The sequence below is a fragment of the Hemicordylus capensis genome, chromosome 2, assembly GCF_027244095.1.
Source record: "Hemicordylus capensis ecotype Gifberg chromosome 2, rHemCap1.1.pri, whole genome shotgun sequence".
Classification (NCBI taxonomy): Eukaryota; Metazoa; Chordata; class Lepidosauria; order Squamata; family Cordylidae; genus Hemicordylus; species Hemicordylus capensis.
In genome coordinates, this window is record NC_069658.1 from 398137935 (window position 1) to 398157382 (window position 19448).

The window sequence follows — 19448 nt, forward strand, 5'->3', positions numbered from 1 at the left end:
TTGTCCTTCGCTATTTTCATTCCTTGCTCTGTGTTTTCCTTTCACTTATTACTCAGTTATTGTTAGAGGGGGGTACCTAGTTCAATTCAGGGGACTTAATTCATTTACTGTTTTTCTTTGTGACCCTTTTATTTTTCACTCATGCAATTCTGCTGCCGCTTTCTGTTAACTCATCGGGCAATGCTGAAGGGGGTTGTAAATCCTGATGGGTTAGCCGAGTTAACAGATTTACGACAGAGCTGTAGTTGAGCAACATTTGGAGGCTCCCAGTTTGGGAACCACTGGCATATACTCACCTCTTCATTAAGTTTCTACAGAAAAATTACAGGAAGGCAATAGGATACTGGACAAGGATTTTGATGCATCTCTCTCTGAGCCAGGATAAATTTTTATTATTGTAAATTTTCCTTGATAGGACCACTTTGAAATAAACTCTCCCCTAGAAGCATTTTAGCCTGGATGCCATGTATCTGGCACAGAATGATCTAACTAAGCAAACTTTCAATCTCTTTTGTTAAATACTATGACGACTATAAAGAGATAGTAAATGCTTATATAGCATTTAGCATATAATACATCATAACCACTCACCCTCAGGGACAGAAGTGGCAAAATACTGTGAGATTGGACAATTTGTTTTGTTTTTAAAGAGAAGTAGTCTACAAATTTTCTACTACAAGAGCCCAGGTAATAGTCAAGTCTGATGACAATGCTGCTGCAATATGGAACATTACTATGGCTATTATTGTTGATTAAGCAAAAGCTGGATGAAGTGCAGACAACTTTAAATTTCTTACAAAATCTTTGCTTCGCACAAAGCTATAAGAAATATCAAATAATTATAGGCACAATTTGACACTGCTCAGATGCAACATTAAACGTGGTTTATTGCTACAAGAGCAAGCCTAAGGGAATTGGGGGCTTGTGACTTCCTGTTCTCATGTATGCAAGATGGAATGTGCAATCTTTCACTTGGTTTATTTTTAAAGTTCCTCATCACATACAAACCCAAAGGAGTATTCTTGTTAGAACAAGTCAGGATATCAGACAACAGTTTTATCCTAGCTTTTTCTTAATGCAACTGCAGGTTGCTGATGAGGAACTGCAGTTTGTTCTGCTTTCACTCTTCTCTTGTGCACAAGAGAGGGAAGTGCACAACCCTGCAGCTCCTAGCTCATTTATGTAATGCTGAATCATGGCTTAGTGTTACTTCTGAACTGGGCCTGTGTCTTTTAACACTTTGGTTTAATGCATAATAAACAATATTGCCTGAAACTAGAGACTTAAATGCCACGAAGACTGAGCTATTATGTAGAGTTGCATGGCCCTACCCTACCATGTGCCTATACAAAAACTGAAGCTTTTACATTAAATTTTCATTTGACTATCTAGCATCTATTTCACAACATTTCTTACAAGCAGGTCCTCCCAATCTTCTTCAGACCCTTCACAGCTGTTACTCTATATAGTAGCCTTTTAGTCAACTAAAAGTACCACAAAAATACTATGCAGTATACCAACACAAAGATCAACTAGTGCAAAACATAAGAAAATGCCAAACTTCACAATTATAGTAGCCAATACAGGCAGAAAATTCACCTTGACATTCTTTTCTAGCCACCTCTAAGTCAGTTCTCCCTGCTAATTTCCACTATACAAGCTGGACATCTTTTAAGGTAAAAAAGGTAAAGTGTGCCGTCGAGTTGGTGCCGATTCCTGGCGACCACAGAAAGAGCCCTGTGGTTGTCTTTGGTAGAATACAGGAGGGGTTTACCATCGCCGCCTCCTGCACAGTATGAGATGATGCCTTTCAGCATCTTCCTATATCACTGCTGCCCGATACAGGAGTTTCCCATAGTCTGGGAAACATACCATTGGGGATTCCAACTGGCAACTTCTGGCTTGCTGGTCAAGTCATTTCCCCACTGTGCCATTGGGTGGCTTTGACATCTTTTAGAAATGTATTATTCTGCTTCAACTTCAAGGCAGCTATGTGAAACTAAAAGGTTAGCAGTACATTTTATAACTCTATGAACAAGAGGGCTCAGTGAAATATATCTTACTTATTTTGTTAATCAAGACAGTATCGAACTATTCACTCTGCTAATTTTGTTAGCAAAAATTTGTATAAAAATGCCTAAAACCAACCACCATGGTATGACGTGAGTGCAAACTGCCAGAGGTTACTAAAGGTGTTACAACTTAAAATGTACTTTATTTTACTCCTCACTACAAAAATATATTTCTCAGTTACAAAGGTCTCCTTTTTGCTGTAGTACATTATAAGCTTGAGAAACACTTTGCCTAAAAGCAGCATTTGCAGTTCCAACAAGCACTAACACAAAACTGCATCACTTTCAAATAGGAGAGTAAAAGTATAAACTATTTTGTTACCCACTTTTCTTGTGTCCTTTGTACTGCTGTGACTTAGACTTTTTCTTCTGCTTTGATGAACTTGACTGGCTCTCTCTCGATGCTGAAACATATTTTTGAAAATAAAATTCTTCTTTAACGTTGCTCCTCATTAATGAGGTGTTTTTTAAAACTGAATTGTAAAAAAGATACTGAATTTTTAAAAAAGGATATTGAACCAGCCTTCCATCAAGGAATAATGATAGAATCTAACTTATATTACGTTTGTGGAGATGAAGCCTCTGACACCAACTGCCTGAGCTGGTAAAATGGCATGGAACGTTCATGGGCACTCCGATGGAACAAAGGTAACAGAATATTCATTGTCCAGTTTCTGTGAGAAAAAAGGAAAGCTGCCTATTGGACAGAGAGGCCCTAGGGATAGCAGTAGCTTTGTAGGGTGTATAATCCAGAACAGGGTAAAGGTAAAGTGTGCTGTTGAGTCAGTATGGGCTCCTGGCAACCATAAAGCCCTGTGGTTGTCTTTCGTAGAATATGGGAGGGGTTTACCATTGCCATCTCCCACGCAGTATGAGATGCCTTTCAGCATCTTCCTATATTGCTGCTGCCCGATACAGGAGTTTCCCATAGTCTGGGAAACATACCAGTGGGGATTCGAACAGGCAACGGCTGGCTTGCAGGAATCTGTGGAGAAGATAGGTGAATGAAGGAGGACATAGGCTCAAGGAAAGGAAACTGAGGTGAGAAAGGGCCAGAAGAAGAAAAGACTAAAAAAAAGTCAAACCTTCGAAGGCTTTTAAAATATTTCAAGTCAAGAGGTACTGTTTGCTACTGGGGGGTGGCGATAGGGGGAGTGTTGCAGTCACTGGCCAAGAGGGACGGGGGAGCAAAAACATGACAAAGCTGAATCAAGAAGAAAGCAGGACTTCAACTCATGTTGTACCTAGAGATAGAAAGGCTGTGCAGTGTACTGTCATCAGGAAGCAGTAGACCAAAAAGGAAAAAGAGTTGAGGAACTGTGGGCTAGAAAGCCAAGAAGATAGAAGGGTGCCCTTTATCTGGTATCTAAACCCTAAAACCTGACAATATGGCTGTACTATTAGCAGATGCAGAAACACGGTACCCTGCTTTTTATAACGTCTGTCAACTGTAACACTGTAAATTTGGTAATCCAAAGAGGGCAACAGGGGTTAAAAAAAAAACCCAGAGGACTAAATTTCATTTTACAGTTTTGAACTAATCTGACAACTCTTTGGCTGCAGATTTAAGTATGTATGATCAGTACAGGAGAACCCTGTTATTTGTGGGGATTCCGTTCTGTGGGGGGCCCACAGATAGCAAATCTGTGAATAACAGGGCATTAAAGTGAATGTAAATTGGGGAGTTAGGTTCCTGCACAGCCTCAAATCTCTCCCCAAATGACATAACAGGCCAAATCAAGTGCCCTACCATGCTCCACTGCCCTTAAGGAATCCAAGGATGTCCCCCACGAGCAAACTCACCCCAAATCAGCCAAAAATTGTGTCCCCATCCCCGGGTTTTTTCCCCTTTGTTTTTTAAAGAGCCATAAAATTGCTCCCGAACTCAAAATGGTGACCAGGACATTTCTGGCCACCCCAGACCCATGGATACGCTTGTTTAACCCTTTTTCTGCCCCCCTAAAATCATGAATACTGAGGTCAGGTGTCCATTACCTGATTGCGGATACGTGAAAACATGAGTGCTGGACCCATGATTAATGAGGTTTTCTCATATAGTGTTTTAATTGTATTAAAGCTATGATACATTATATGCTGCTGATCTCTTTATATGAGATACTTTGTATTCCGTTACAGGCAAGCCTAATTTTTAGCAATGCAAATCCAGGACACTACCAGTAGTCTAGAGCAGGGATTCTCAACATGTGGGTCCCCCGATGTAACTGGACTTCAACTCCCATAATTCCCAACCAAAGGCCACTGGGGCTGGGGATTATGGAAGTTGAATTTCAGTAACATCTGGGGACTTCTACGTTGAGAAACCCTGGTCTAGAGTACATGGCTATAAAATCGCATTCCCGTAAGGCGCTAATTACACTAATCCAGCAGCTGGCATTTATGTTTTTTACCTGTCATGCTATGTAGGAAAATTGCTAGCTGGTCTACATTTATAGACATGTATAGTCAGTAGAGTTGTGGGTTTTCTGAATAAAAAAATTCCCATGTAAACTCCCTCCCTATTTGCATGAAAATTAAAAAAAAATTTCTCAAAGCAAGTTTCTATACAAATTTTCCAGATGTCCTAAACGGATTGTGATCTGATTTGGGATGTTATTCGGCCTATTTATACAATATATAAACAACAAAAGAACACTTCCACCATATTAACTTACCCTCACTGTATCTCAAAAGTGTTTCAAGTGGTTAAACAGAAATTTTAGAAATTGAGATTTTTTTCCCCACAGAAAAAAGCAAGTATGGAAAAAATTTCTATCCCACATCTCTGGTTGTCAGATGCTTTTGAATTCTACATATGTATTAATGGGAAGAATGGCTGCTTCCTTTCCACCCCCCCCCCTCCAAATTTCTGTGGGTGTTAGGGACAGAATTAGACTACAGTCACAAAATGCCTGGAAACATGAAGTTGACTACAAAGTAGAAAAAATTAAACCTGTAAGGCTTTGGAATTTTAAGCAAAGGTTTGCTTTGTTTTTGAGCCAGCTAACCTGACACAAATGAATGAAAATCTAACACGCTGATCACAAGGATGTTTCTGCTATAGAAGGTTCCCAGAGAAATATTTACAAATCCAAGGCTACTTACATTGTGATGCAGGAGGCTGTAGTTGGTATCCAGTTAACTGACACCACCCTACAGGATAGAGGTCAGGAGATTCACAGTCCACCCATTGATCATATTCATCTTCCCAGCCATCAAAATGTATCCTCAGCAGGCGATGGATAATGCGAGTTACTGTGGCTACACATACTAGCCGAGGTTCCATGAGATCCACAGCCTCCAGTTTCATTGCAACATGGAACCCATGGTTTGGAACTTCCTGGAAACGAAAGCATGAGAATCACAATTTCTCATCACAATATAAAGATCTGCTATATATTAGAATAGGTCTTTCTCAAGTCCCATCTGTATAAATATTTGTCTTCTGAAGTATTAGGGGAGCAAATTTTAGGCTTGTGGGCAAACTCATCCTAACAACCCCAGATAGGCAGTAACGTATTAACCCATTCTTGTGCTGCATCATCAATATGTGTGATCACCCAAAACCTGCTATCTATATCCATATCTCAAACTGGATATAGATAGCAGGTTCAACAAGATTCCAAGTATTTTTATTTATTTATTTAAATGAAATTTACATTTACATTGTATACTGCGCCAAACTGACTCTGGGCAGTTTACAACAACAAAACAAATTGTGACAAACTTTAAAACAATTAAAAAGCACAATTCTAGTTACAATGCTTGGGTGAACTAATACATCTTTAAAGGACTTTTAAAAGCTGTCAGAGATGGGGAGGCCCTTATTTAGCAGGGAGCACATTCCAAAGTCTTGGGATGGCCACAAAGAAGACCTGTCCCTGTGTAGCCATCTGACGAGCTGCTGGCAACTGCAGATGGAGTTCATAGTGAAGGAGAAGTTCTCTTAAATACCCTGGGCCTAAGCTGTAGAGGGATTTATAGGTTATAATTAGCGCTTTGTATTTTACCTGGAAACATATTGGTGGCCAGTGTAGTTCTTTAAATGTAGGGGTAATATGGTCTCTTTGAGAGGACCCAAAGACCAATGTGGCTGCCGCATTCTGCACCAGTCGCAGTTTCCCAACTATGTACAAGGGCAGCCTCACAGAGCACATTGCAGTAGTCAAGTCTGGCATTTACCAGCATACGTACTACTGTTTTGAGATCATTTATCTCAAGAAACCAATGCAGCTGGCATATCAGCAGGAACTGAAATGAAAGGTATTGTAACCTTGATGTGGGAAGCACACTTCTCTTGGTTCGTCTTGATCTCTCAGCAGCCTTGGATACCTTTGACCATGCTATCCTTCTGGAGCGCTTAAGTGCGTAGGGCCTTGGGGGCACTGTTCTTCAGTGGTTCCGATCCTATCTCACTGGGCGATTCCAGTTGGTGTAGATTGCGGGTGAGTGTTCTTGTCCGCAATCTGGCCACCTGGTAGGGAAGTCTAAGATGATAGTTCACAAAAGACCAGTATGGGTTGCAGAAATGAAACACGGCTCGGAAATCTCTCTCTCTGGCTCAGGCTGAAGGCTGCCGGCACTAGAGATGACGTACGTTGTCTTCCAGCGGCTAACTGCAAGCTGTAGATGTGCTTTATAGTCCAAGCTGCAAGAGGCGTTTACTCCTCCTGATAGTTTCCAGCTATGCTCTTCGCCTTGTGACACGCCTTTGCTGTGGAGTCAGTGGGGGCTGCCTGCACAGCTCATCTTCTAGTTTATCCGTCGCTGTCTCTGCTGCCTCAGACTGCTGTGCCTGCTCTGAAACATCAGCCAGACCTTCCTCAGCCATCTCTTGGGAACTGACAGCCGGGCTCTGCCCCTCAGGCACCCCTGCATTGGCTGAAAGGCTGTCAGCTTCCCCTTCCTCCTCACTATCTGAGATCAAGGGCGTGACACTGGTCTTTTCTCTATCCCTGTCCATACTCATGAGCTGTGGGTGGGGTTTTTTTGGTTTTTGGTTTTTTTTACAGTTCCGAGTTTCCAAATCCGTTGGGGAAGAAAGTAGAGAAGTTGTCTGTTCCATGGTCTTGCGAAGGTCCGAGTAAATTTCCTTATCCGTGGGTGTTCTGAGGAACGTCCATTTCCGTGCCAAAGGTCATTGCCAGAAGTATTTATCAACTTTAAAATCTAAAGAAATTATGTTCTCTGAGGAGCAACTGTTCTGAGGACTGATCGCTATGGTGGTCAGCAAGAAACTGAATGTGCCTGCTACCTTGTGACCTGTCTCTGCTGTGGAGTCAGTGGGGGTTGACTGCATAGCTCATCCTCCGGTTCGTCAGTCCCTGTTTCTACTGCCTCAGACTGCCATGCCTGCTCTGAGACATCAGCCGGACCTGCCTCAGCCGTCTCTTGGGAACTGACAGCCGGGCTCTGCCCCTCAGGAACCCCTACATCGGCTGAAGGGCTGACAGCATCCTCTTCCTCCTCACTATCTGAGAGTGAGGGCATGACAGTTCTGTGCCTTGGCCCCTTTCTTGTGGGTTCCACAAGGCTTGGTTCTTGCTCCCATTCTCTTTAATGTCTACATGAAGCTCCTGGGCCTAGTCATCTGTCTGTTTGGATCAATATGCTCATGATACTCAGCTTTATATCTCTACCCCTGGCCAAACAGGTGATGCCGTTCATGTGCTGGCTCAGTGCCTAGAGGCGTCAGGACCTGGATCGGCCAAAACAATTCCTCCAAGACTGAGTTACTCTTGTTCAGTTTGCGATCTGGCCAATTGCCGTGTGTGAGTTTACCTCTTGATGGGGTTGTGCTTCCTTTGAGAGTGATAGTTCGTGATCTGGAGGTCCTCCTGGACTCACAGCTCCTGCTTGAACAGCAGGCGGAGGCCGTGGCCAGGGGTGCCTTTGCCCAGCTTCGGCTGGTTCGCCAGTTACAGACTTTCCTTGACCAGCAAGCCCAGGCAACAGTAACTCATGGCTTTGTTACCTCTCATTTGGATTACTACCTAGGGTTGCCTTTGAAAATGATTCAGAAGCTTCAACTAGTCCAGAATGCAGCGGCCCGCCTCCTTATGGGTGGCTATAGATCTGATAGTGTCACACCTCTTTTACAGTCACTGCACTGGTAGACTGTTCACTTCCAGGTCCAATTCAAAGTGCTGGTTCTCACCTACAAAACCCTTATGTGCTTAGCACCTGTATATCACTGGGATCGCCTCTCTCAGCTAGTTGTATCCTGGCCTGTGAGGTCTTATCAGTTGGCCCTCCTTAGTGTCCTGGCCCCTGGTGTAGTGCGTGGTGCCTGAGCTCATAGGAGGACCTTCTCTGTAGCCACCCCTCTTCTTTGGAACACTCTTCCAGATTCGTTCAGCCCCCTCCCTGGCTGCTTTTAAGGCCCTTCTTAAGACCAACCTGTTTGGCCAGGTGTTTGTCCTTTAATAATAATAATAATAATAATACTTTAAAAAAAATTGTTATTGGTATTGTTCACCACCTAGAGTCTTTGGAGGAGGCAGTATATAAGAAAATTTTAACAAATAAACACAGAGAGATACCAACATTTTTATCATTTTAACTGATATTATTTCTTGTTCCCACACAAGTATTCTAATAGCATTCAAGTGGCATTATTTATGTATCAATATGACTCAACTGCAATGCTAGATTTTAGGCATAGATTCAAAGTTTTAATCCATTTTCCCTCCTTAATCACATTTCACAGCAGTATTCCCTCTAAGCTGTGCACATGTGTGTGCGCACACAGGTCTTTTGATGTCCGCTCAGTTGATTTTAGATTCCACTCAGGTTGAATTAGGAAGACCCCATTCTGAATGTATGTGCGCACACACTGCCTTGATACTACCGCCCAGAACAAAACTCATTCTTAGCACTGATGAAAAAAATTAGAGGGAACACTGTTTCACAGCCTGAAATTTAGGTGTTAAATCTATACAGAAAAAGAATTGCCATATAGCCATCACCTCCACCATTTTTATTTAAGATAAATAATCCATAAGTTCAGCCACAAGCAATTTCCATAATATCAATAATTTAGTCACGAGATGGCATTTTCTAGATCCGAAAGGGCAACAAAGGAATTAAGAACACATGATTTAAAAAACAAACACTGGTCTGCAAGCTAGCCTACCTTGTTAAAGAGCTTCACAGGGGCTGCTACTGAACCCATTTCCCTGAGGTAGTCAAACCATTTGAAAGGTAGTTTTGCATAACCTGCAAATTGTTCATCACAGAATTATTAGCATTAAAAAAATATGTCCGTCACATATATAATAAACACATGGAACTCCCATAACCCAAGTGAGACCATTTGTCCATCAAGCCCAGTCTTGCCTACTGCAACTGGCAGTAGCTCTCTATAGTTTCAAAAGAGAGCTTCTGCAGCCCTAAGGTCCATTTTTAGCAGAGATGCCCAGGGATGGACATAGAGCCTTCTGATTGCAAAGCAGTATGCTCTGGCACTGAGCTATGGACCCTCCTTATACAAAAGTTACAGGATGAACAGAGAAACCTCAAGTTCTCTGTATACACAGTACTGAATGAAAAGCAGCCACCCCATTCACATCAATATTGGGGAAAGCTTTCATGCACACTCCCTATTATGTGTGTAGAATGTTCTGTCAGCCAGTAGCTGTCAGTCAGTAGTGCTCCGGAGTGCACACATAACTCAGCACATAATTTTGGATTGTGGCCACTAGCTGACAGCTATACAAGTGCTGCATTCGTGCAATGAGAGAAACTACATGCATTTAAGAAGTCTGGAGCGCTCTGAGAATTTGCAGTGCTCTGTGATGCTGCACAACTGCTACTGGAAGACCTTCTCCAGGATACATACAAGGTTGTGCACCATGTCAACTTATTCTGGTAGTGCAAGAACCAGACTGGAACTGATATTCCTTTCTTTGCACATCATTGCACTAGTGCAACAGCATTATAACTAATGCACTAGTAGTCTGGATATAGGCCAGTACCCATTCTAAAGTCCTACTAAATTAGCATTCTATTGCAGCTCGAGATCAAGCATAGCTGCTCCTTTCATGCTAAACTTTTCATCCTTAAATGCTAAGTTGCCTAGCAGGGCTCACCTTGATTAAAAAAGATGAAATAGGTTTTTAACAATACAGAAGTTGCATTGTATAAGCTGCTGTCTATTACTTTTCCCAGCTTGAGTCAGGATAAAGAGAGAACAATTCTGGGAATTTCAATCCTCAAAAGTTCTCCAGCAATCCAGCTTTGCGTTTGTTTGAGAGAGGTGCTGTCTGCTCCTAAAAGAACCCTCCTCAATACAAAAAACTTAGGAGAGCTAAGCATAGAGGTATAGAAGAGGCTTTATTTCTTAATATGTTTGGATCACTGAGCAACACAAGCTTGTTTTCTAAGTGGTTGATAACTATTTACTGAAGAAAGGAAAAGCATCCAGTCCAGTGTTATTCTCTTACAGACGTGTGTCCTATCGATTAGTTTTCGATCACTAATTTAATATGACACTGGAGCAGAAGCTGGAAACTATTTTGGACAACAGCCACAGCAAGGTGGTGGTTAACAATGATTGGTCAAATCAGTTCATAGTGACCCCACAGTCTCTGTGCTCATGCTCGTCAGTGCCACCTTTCCTCCATCAAACCACCTTCAGTATGTGCTCATTCTTCTTTCAATTCATCTGCCTGGCCCCTTCCTGTGCACTCAATTCACACCTTTTGGCAACTGCCCCATTTCAATCAGGTGCAATTTATGAAGGGAAGGAGAGAGGGAATGCCCCTTCCTCCCCCAACCTAGTAGTTCCAGTTGGCTGTGAGTTTAAGTCACAGGAAGCAGCCAACAAGGGAGAAGATATAATGTTACTGGGTCAATTTGGCTTAGGAAATTAAGAGGAAGAGTCATTTTGAGGAGAAAATATGTAAGGAAGAAAAGACTGCGACAGTAGTGCACCTAGCCCAGTTCTCCAAATCCATACTAGTTCAGCAATACACAGAAGCAGTGTGACAATCCCCACACTCTCTTTAGTCCCAACTAGTCTAGCTGGATTGCACTGCTACTGACTGAAAAGGAATGAGGGGAAATGAGACAGAGGAAGGAAATGCTGCATGTGAAGGACACAGCTCAAATCCAGCCTAAGGGACACAGTCAAGCAGCAATAATGAAGCCCTGTTTTCTGCTAACAGCTACTAACTGAACAACTTCAGACTAGTGTCTGAACAGAGGCGTGCAGAAAACGATACACATTTTGCAAACAGGCTTAAGGAAGAGAACTGGATTACTTTGCACAATACTGCTGGTAAATTATTTAATACTTTTGTGGAGAGGAATACACAAATACCTCGGGGTGGAGTTAGTTCTATCATGTTAATTTCACAGAAACCAACTGGGAATATAGAAGGGGAGGTGGCATGGTAACAAAACCAGTCAGACCCATCTGCTGCCTCAGAGCCATCAATTCCAATCATAAGATATCCATCAGCTAATACCTTGATAATGAAAATTTAAAAAAAGAGTTAAGATGTATACCAGCTAGAAGTTAAACACAAGAAAATGCAAAAGAGAATAAGGCAGAAAATGCAGAGTAATAAGCAAAAGTTCAAGAGCAATTCGGCTGCACAGGGCTGCCAAATGCAACCACTATTTTTCTTAATGCAAACAAAGAAATGTTCCATATAGTTTGTGAATGTATTATAATTTATAACAGTGTGTCAGGACTAGGACCACATGTCTTCTGTGGCCTTAAACATGTCTTAAACATCCACCAGAAGTGGACCCTAATGTCATGCACTCTTTCTCCTCCACTGGTGTAAGTTCCTTCCCATTCGCTTTCATCATGGTTAATAATAACTACAGTTTGATTTTAAACAGGGTTTAAAAATAAACGTTTGAAGCTCATTTCAAATCCTAGTTAATCTTAGTTAGCAATAACCATGGTTAAGGGTTGCTGCTGACAATCTTTAATCATTGTTACGATGGCAAGAGAAGGGTAGGGCCAACGGCAGCGGAGAAGGAAGAACATGTACAATTTGCCAGCACAACCCCAATTTTTAAACTTTGACTAAGGGATCAGGAGTGTTACATGTGTACCGGACTTCACTAGGGATCTGTAGCCTTGAGTGCCTATGAAGTTACTCATTATATTTTAGTGTTATTAGCCAAAGAGTAAAACTCTAGGCTTCATTTAAGAGTTGCTCTCAAACATAGGTATGACATAATTACACTTTCAAAGGTGGCTCTGGATTGCCCTTTGCAGGGGTGTGTGAATAATTCTGCTTGAATTAGCATCTGCTAACATACTATGCAACTGACCCAGCACAACTTTGTATATGTATCAGTCTAGGGCCACATTTGTAATATAGAACATGAAAATGAAGTAGTCTTAGATGCTAGGCAGTATGCTGGCATTTCTCTTATTTAAACAAACTGGACTCTGAACCAATTTGTTTGTTTTAGGATGCAATGCAAGTGTAGGGAGAAAAATGGCTACGCAGACTTCCCCCTTCCAAAGTTAATGCCTTTACCTTTCTAATTGTTGCCACACATATTGCAGAAAGGTTTAACGGATCTATGGCTTCCAATTTCATTCCCTCCTTGAACCATTCTCCACTTGAATCAGCTTCTTTTACCTAAAGAAACCATAGCAGACATCCTTCTGAGGCAAAGTAGGAGCATTACAAAGCCATATAATATGTACTGAATAATTATTATCTACAGCAAATGTAGAGTAAAAATCTTTAAGCTTTATTTTTTGTATATGTCTCCCAATGCCTAATTTTTATTTATTTTTTTAACAAGTATCGCATGGTAGAAGAGCATCTCTCTCAATGCTGAAGGACTGCAACATTGCTTCTCATATGTCAATACTGATGAAAAATTCTGTTTTAAATAAAAGTTCAATTCTTTATAAAATTATCTTACCTTAGCAAATAGATGTGGGGGCGCATCAAAATGAGAATCCTGCTTCTTGGCAATATCTGTGAAGATTAAAAATGTAGATCATTAGTAGGATACTGTGAAAAGAGTGGCACTTCTATTTTATTACTTCAAATATATAATCCCAAACAAACAAACAAACAAACAAACAAAATATTTTATAAACAGACAGCCCAATGCATCCAAGAAAATATATCAAAACACAAGCAGTTAATCCCAGTCTCATATCCTAAGAGTTATGGTGAACAAAGTGGGCAGGAATATTCGTGTTATTTGGGGAAGTGGGCATACTATCTATTAAAATATGCCCATATTTAAGTTCACTTTATCCAAAAGCCTAACTACCATGCTATTCAATTCTGTACCATCTTTGCCAGATGAGCTTACCAGATCTTTTGAACCGATGTCCTATACTTCGAGACCAACCAATGGGATGGATGAGTGGGCTGTACATATGGCACCAGAAATCATCTGTTTTGTCTTCGCTTTCTTCATATACCAATCTTAACCGGCCTCCAATTACGCTGTCTACAATTGCTACCCGTGTTCGGCAGAGATGCGTTTTATCCACAACTTCTACTCTCATAGAAGGTTTGAAAGGATATTGCATACTTTCTGACACCTGAAAACATGGAAATATGTAGTATTAGCACATGTCCTAAAAGGTCTTGGTCTAGGTTTGTTAGGAAACCATCTCTTAGCATACAAGGCCCCTGTAATTAGCCCCTTCCTTACTAATCCTCGATCTCTATTGAAGACTTTTCTTTTTCGCCAGGCTTTTGTCCTGTAGTTTACTTATTTGTGTTTTTGTGTGTGTGTGTTAGTTAGTTTAGTTTTTAATTTAGAATGTAATTTTAAATGTTGCCTTGTTTTGCATGTTTTTGTGCACCGTCCAGAGTCTTTGGAGGAGGCGGTATATTAAAAGTTCCTAATAAACAAACAAACAAACAAAAAACCTTCCCTTGTTTCAGGCTGTCCATGGTCATTCAAAAGAGAGTGGAAAGAGGCATACTGAAGCTGTGTCCTCAGGAGAGGCAGGAGAAAGACTAGCTCCAGAAAGGGAGTACCTCCTTACCCAGATCTGAGCAAGTCTTTCCTCAGAACAATCTGCCTCCTAGTGGATGGATTGGAAGCGCCTCCAAAGCCATGAATCACTAAAAAGTGATAACGAATATTTCGTATGAATCTCTCTCATAACTCTGCACTAAGATCAGAAGGGGCCCTGCTCCAAACCCATTTTTTATCTGAAGTTACACTGATGGGAACGAGGAGCAGGATCTTCTCAGTGTTGGTACCCTCACTATAGAACTCTCCCCAAAGCAGCTTGTCAAAATAGCTTTAACAAGATAGCAAAACCCTTTGTACTTTAGTAGGCTTGAGTAATGGGGAGAAGCTTTTTAATGAGCTAACCTTATTTTCAGCAAACACTTATCAAACTCATGAATTTAAATATGTTTAATCTGCTGTTGAGATGCTGTTTTCTGATTTAATTTGGGGACTGTAGTTTTAACCAATTACTTTTTAGTGACTGTTTTTCTGTTATACTGTAATCTGCTCTGAGGGCTCTGCAGAACTCTGTGGCAGCATATACAGTTTTTAAAAAGCATATAGCCCACTGTCTATGTAGTAATCCACAGAAAACTCTACATAAGCAAGGCATGCATGTACACATCACATTTTTGGTCAAGATGTCAGTCATCTGTAAAGGCGGCTCACTTTTAGTTTTTCAATACCACACACAGGCCATTCTTTTATCTACAGTCATACATTGCATCAGATATATCTATGTTCATCACAGCTTAAATTCCTACTTCATGCAAACTTCCTTCTAGAGCATCTAAAATATTGTTGAAAGTTTACAAGGAAGATCCAATCAGGATGTGCAGTGGAGGATAAGGAGCTATCAAATAGATGGTAATTTAGACCTTTAATTTACTGAGGATCTGAGGAAGCACATTTCCCCTTACTTCACTCCCCTTCGTGCAGGCTTTTCCAATGAAGTCTTGATCCCGGTGCCATCACTTTCAGATGTTAGATTGACCATTGAATTATGTAATTATCTCTTGTGAGACTAGAATGACTGTTCTTTTGTCTGTTTTCAGAAATGGGTGAAAAGACTAGCTATTCTGCCAACCTTTAGAAACTGAGGTTTGAGTTTTCAGTTGGATTTTTGCTGTTTTGTCAGCTTTAAGATGTCAGTTTTTAATTCTGATTTTAAAATACTGGATAACACCCAAACAAACATTGCACAAATGCAATAAGGAAGGAAAGAATTTTGCCGACCACCCTACTTGCTTCTGCAGTCCTCTATACCTCCCAATAATTTATCCCAGCGTAGGGATGTGCAAGAACCAAGGTTTGTGCACCCGTTTGGCTCAAAACCAGTTTGACAAGTTCCAAAACAGATCGGTGCTGCAGGGTGGTGAGCAGCGAGCAGGATCTTTAAGCAAGAGGAGAACAGGTCTGAGCCCTGCCTACACGCCTTCAGCGTACTATTTAAAGGTGGCCCAGGAGCCTGTTCTTCAGTTCTTGGATTACCGCTGTGGAGAACGATCATTTGGCATCAGGAGAATTTATCATCAAAGGCGAATAGCTTGCACACTCAACAACAAATATTTATATTAAAATGTTTTAATAAATAAATAAAATAAATAAAATATACCGCTTTCCAACAAAAGTTTCCAAAGCAGTTTACATAGAGAAATAATAAATAAATAAGATGGCTCCCTGTCCCCAAAGGGCTCACAATCCAAAAAGAACCATAAAGACAGACATCAGCAACAGTCACTGAAAGTACTGTGCTGGGGTGGATAGGGCCAATTACTCTCCCCCTGCTAAATAAAGAGAAACATCACATTTAAAAGGTGCATCTTTGTCTAGTTAGCAAGGGAGACATAGCGTCAATACAAACATAACATAGCACTATTGCGGAGGGGTGGTCCGGGAAGGTCTTATGGATATCAAAGGATCTCTACCAGATCAATAGTTACAGGTGAGCAACCTGTTTATCTGGATCCAGATTCGTCAGATGTCACCCGGATGTCTTAAAGATAGTGCTGCTAGATGCACTTTTAGAGACACATTAGCCAATCTCTGCGATTTTAGATCAGTTAGGTACAAGATCATGTCCCTCATTGAGGCCTGGTCAGGTTGAAAACCATGCTTTCTTGAGAAAAATAGAATTTCTTCAAATTCTTCATAGAATTTGAAGCTGAGCCATTTGGTCCTGTAATTGCATCTGGTGGAAGATTTCCTTTGGTTAAGGAGGATCTTATTCAGGAGTTGATTCACCATGCTGTTTGGCGGAGTGCGAGAATGTCTGGATGTAGTACACTGCCATTGTCTAAAGTCAGGAGATCTACCGCTTGTGGTAGACTTTGGTAGTGGTTCTTTCACCGTTTGAGTACCTGTGGAAACCATGGTTGCCTTGGCCACCATGGAGTCACCAGGATACACGATGTAGGAGCAACCAGAAAGCAGGCAACTACTCGGATGATCAGTGGTCGCAGTGGAAACATATTTTATTTATTTATTTAAAATATAAGGGATCTGCTGCCAGTCCAGCTGCAAGGCATCGCCCAGTAATCATGGGTCATGTCCTCCCCGGAGCAGAAACGCATGAACTTTGTGTTCTCCACGGTGGCAAAGAGATCTATGGTCGGCTGCAACCAGCCCGTGAAGAGAGGTGCAACGTATTCTGTCTTGATTTCCCACTTGTGCTGATGTTGTGGGAAAACTTGGCTCAAGTCGTCCACCCAAATGCTGTCTAGACCATATGTATGGCCATTGGATAGATTTGCTGTCTGATGCACCAGTGCCATCGCTGTAGGCTGAGTGTACAAAGACTCTGAGACACTGTCCCTCGCTGACAATTGATATAGGCCAGGGCTGTGGTACTGTCTGACTGCACCTGTATAATTTTTTCCTGTAGAAGTGGTAGGAAGGCTTTTACTGCTTTGAAGACAGCCAGACGCCCCAGGAAGTTGATATGTAATTTTTTGTTGTTGAAGTGTCCACTTGCCCTGTATTTCATGTGCTCCACAGTGGGGCCCACAGCCTAGTAGAGAGGTATTTGTTTTCAGTCAGATAGAAAGAGTTATCATTTGAAAAACAACTCCTTCCAGCAGATTCCTGCTCATTGACCACCAGGAAAGTGAGCGTAGAATTTGATCTGGGATCACCAAACATAGATCCTGATGATCCACATTCGAGTGGAAGACCGACAGAAAGCAAAGTTGCAACTTGTGCATCTTTAACCGGGCATATCGTACCACTGTGTTACAGGATGCCATGAGACCTAAGAGTCTTTGAACGAATCTGGCTAGTTGAGATGGATGCTGCTAGACATAGAGAACCAAGCCTCTCCTCCAGGACATGGAGAACCAAGTCTTGGAGAAGAGATAGTATGAATTTCGTCTGAGAACATAACTCTTCTCTGTCTTTAGAAGTCAGCGAAGTTCAGATGCCGTTCCAATTTGAAAATAACACCAGTGAAGTTTGAGAGCCGTTCCAGTCAAAAACCCAATAAATCAGTCTGGTATTTTGATCTCGTAGATAAACTCAGAAAGAAGAACTTAACTGGCGAAGAGCAACAGCCCGAGGACTGAACGCAATGGTGGTCAGAAAAAAACCTGAAGAACAGGCGCCCAGCCCGCCTTTAAATAGCACGCTGAAAGCATGTGGGCGGGGCACGGTCAGCTCGACAAGCTGCGGCATGCTACCACAAAGGTCCTGCGCAGGCGCATTACCCATTCCTATGGATCTCAATCCCGATCCTATGTATGGCACTGGTGTGCACATAGCGTCCGTGCACACGCAGGCCCCATTTGCGTGGTCAGCATGGTGTCACACACAGGTTCTTGGATGCAAATGTGGCAGCAGAGAGCAGTTAAGGACTTGCTCTTCTCTTTCTTAAAGATCGCACTTACCACTCCCCTCCCCACAGCGCCGAACCAGTGCACAAACCTTAGTTCGTGTACATTCCTATCCCTGGGGATCCTGAAGTCCTCAGGGATATAATTACAGGAAGCACAAAAGGCTGCAGAAGGGGAGGGGGGCTGTCAGCAAAAATCACCCCTTCCCCATTACGCATGTGCAACATTATTTGGAGTGTGCAATGTGAGTCTAGATCAGAGATTCTCGATGTTGGGTCCCCAGATGTTATTGGACTTCAACTCCCATAATCCCCAACCAAATGCCACTGGGGCTGGGGATTATGGGAGTTGAAGTCCAATAACATCTGGAGAGCCAACGTTGAGAATCCCTGGTCTAGATGTTACTGTAGTTCACAGTGTTTAGCCTTTTGATACAAGTCACTTTGATAATATTCCTGCAGAATAATGGAATTATCAGTAAGGTTTTTTAAAAAGCCAAGTTCTTATTGTAATCAGCCTTACCTTCTGAGCGAAGTCAGCAGGAAGAGTTTTGGCACCAGTGAGTCGTTTCACCAGAAAAGCTTTCCAGTTTGTGTATTTGTGTTGAATGGCTGTTACCATTCAGGAAGAGAGAAAAAACCCATGAGTTGATCATTAAACTAAGTTTTGAAAAGATTTGTACTTTGAAACATCTGTGAGTGAGAGAGGTGAGAATATCCTATCTTCACACTTTCCTAGTATAGCCCAGATCCATTATCTGTTGTACAAGTATCTTAACAATTTTGATAACTACATGATAAAATATACATATAAATATACATATACATATTTATGAAGCGTTATAAAAATTAGAATCTTGCCACTTCAGGCTCATATTTAGTAACATACTTAATGTTTAATAATAAGGATTTTCAGTACATGTTCAGTACAGAGATGAGATGAATTACTGTTACATACTTCGAGGTGGCACTAGAGGTTTTCCACTGGTTGCACACCAACCAACTGGATGGATATCAGGACCACAGACATTACACCAGAAGTCAAGACTTGAATCACCTTCAAAGCCTTCATATCTTAGTAAAGCATTGTAACCTGAAAGAAAAAAAATACGCATGTTGATTCATATTATTTTTCTGATGGAACTCTTGAAGCAAACCCCCTCCATTTGTAAAAGCTTCCAAATGAAGGAAGCTAATGCAGAAAATTCCTCCTAGCTGCCATCACCTATATTGACTTGCTTGGTAAGGCAATTGTCAAGCAACCAATAATAGATATAAACAGACCAAACAATCTAGCCACAGCATCCAACTGCATTAAAATCTGAAGACAGGAGCATAATACAGAGCCATCAACCTATGCTGCCTTGTTTACAATCCCTAGTCATCGCAGAGCCTTAACGATGGCGAGGTTTGATATTCTCCTTTCAAAAGTGCTCGAGGAATGAATTTAAAATACCATATAATGAATGTGTCTGCCCATGTAGTGTGGAGGAGGATTGGATCCTTAGGGCACATTTTACTTTATTGCCCATTTTATAGTGATCTTAGATGGTCCTTTCCTTAATTACTCCCCTAATCTGGCTTCTTTC

At 41.5% G+C, this 19448-nt stretch overlaps 1 protein-coding gene across 13 annotated transcripts in view; it reads right to left on the reverse strand.

The window, feature by feature from the left end:
- The window catches only part of MBTD1 (mbt domain containing 1), a 124996-nt gene that overhangs the window by 24074 nt on the left and 81474 nt on the right, over nucleotides 1-19448 (reverse strand). For 12 of the 13 annotated variants that reach the window (XR_008318062.1, XM_053304126.1, XM_053304130.1 and 9 more), the window contains 9 exons: nucleotides 18818-18952; nucleotides 18383-18471; nucleotides 13374-13608; nucleotides 12972-13027; nucleotides 12575-12679; nucleotides 11392-11539; nucleotides 9205-9287; nucleotides 5175-5409; nucleotides 2399-2476 (listed from right to left, as the gene is read on the reverse strand). Coding sequence is in view for 12 of the 13 variants with exons in the window: in XM_053304126.1 (XP_053160101.1) it covers nucleotides 2399-2476; nucleotides 5175-5409; nucleotides 9205-9287; nucleotides 11392-11539; nucleotides 12575-12679; nucleotides 12972-13027; nucleotides 13374-13608; nucleotides 18383-18471; nucleotides 18818-18952 (1164 nt within the window). In the remaining variant the exon portion in view is untranslated. The remainder of the gene's footprint in view (nucleotides 1-2398; nucleotides 2477-5174; nucleotides 5410-9204; nucleotides 9288-11391; nucleotides 11540-12574; nucleotides 12680-12971; nucleotides 13028-13373; nucleotides 13609-18382; nucleotides 18472-18817; nucleotides 18953-19448) is intronic. The other variant, XM_053304135.1, reaches the window with a different exon arrangement.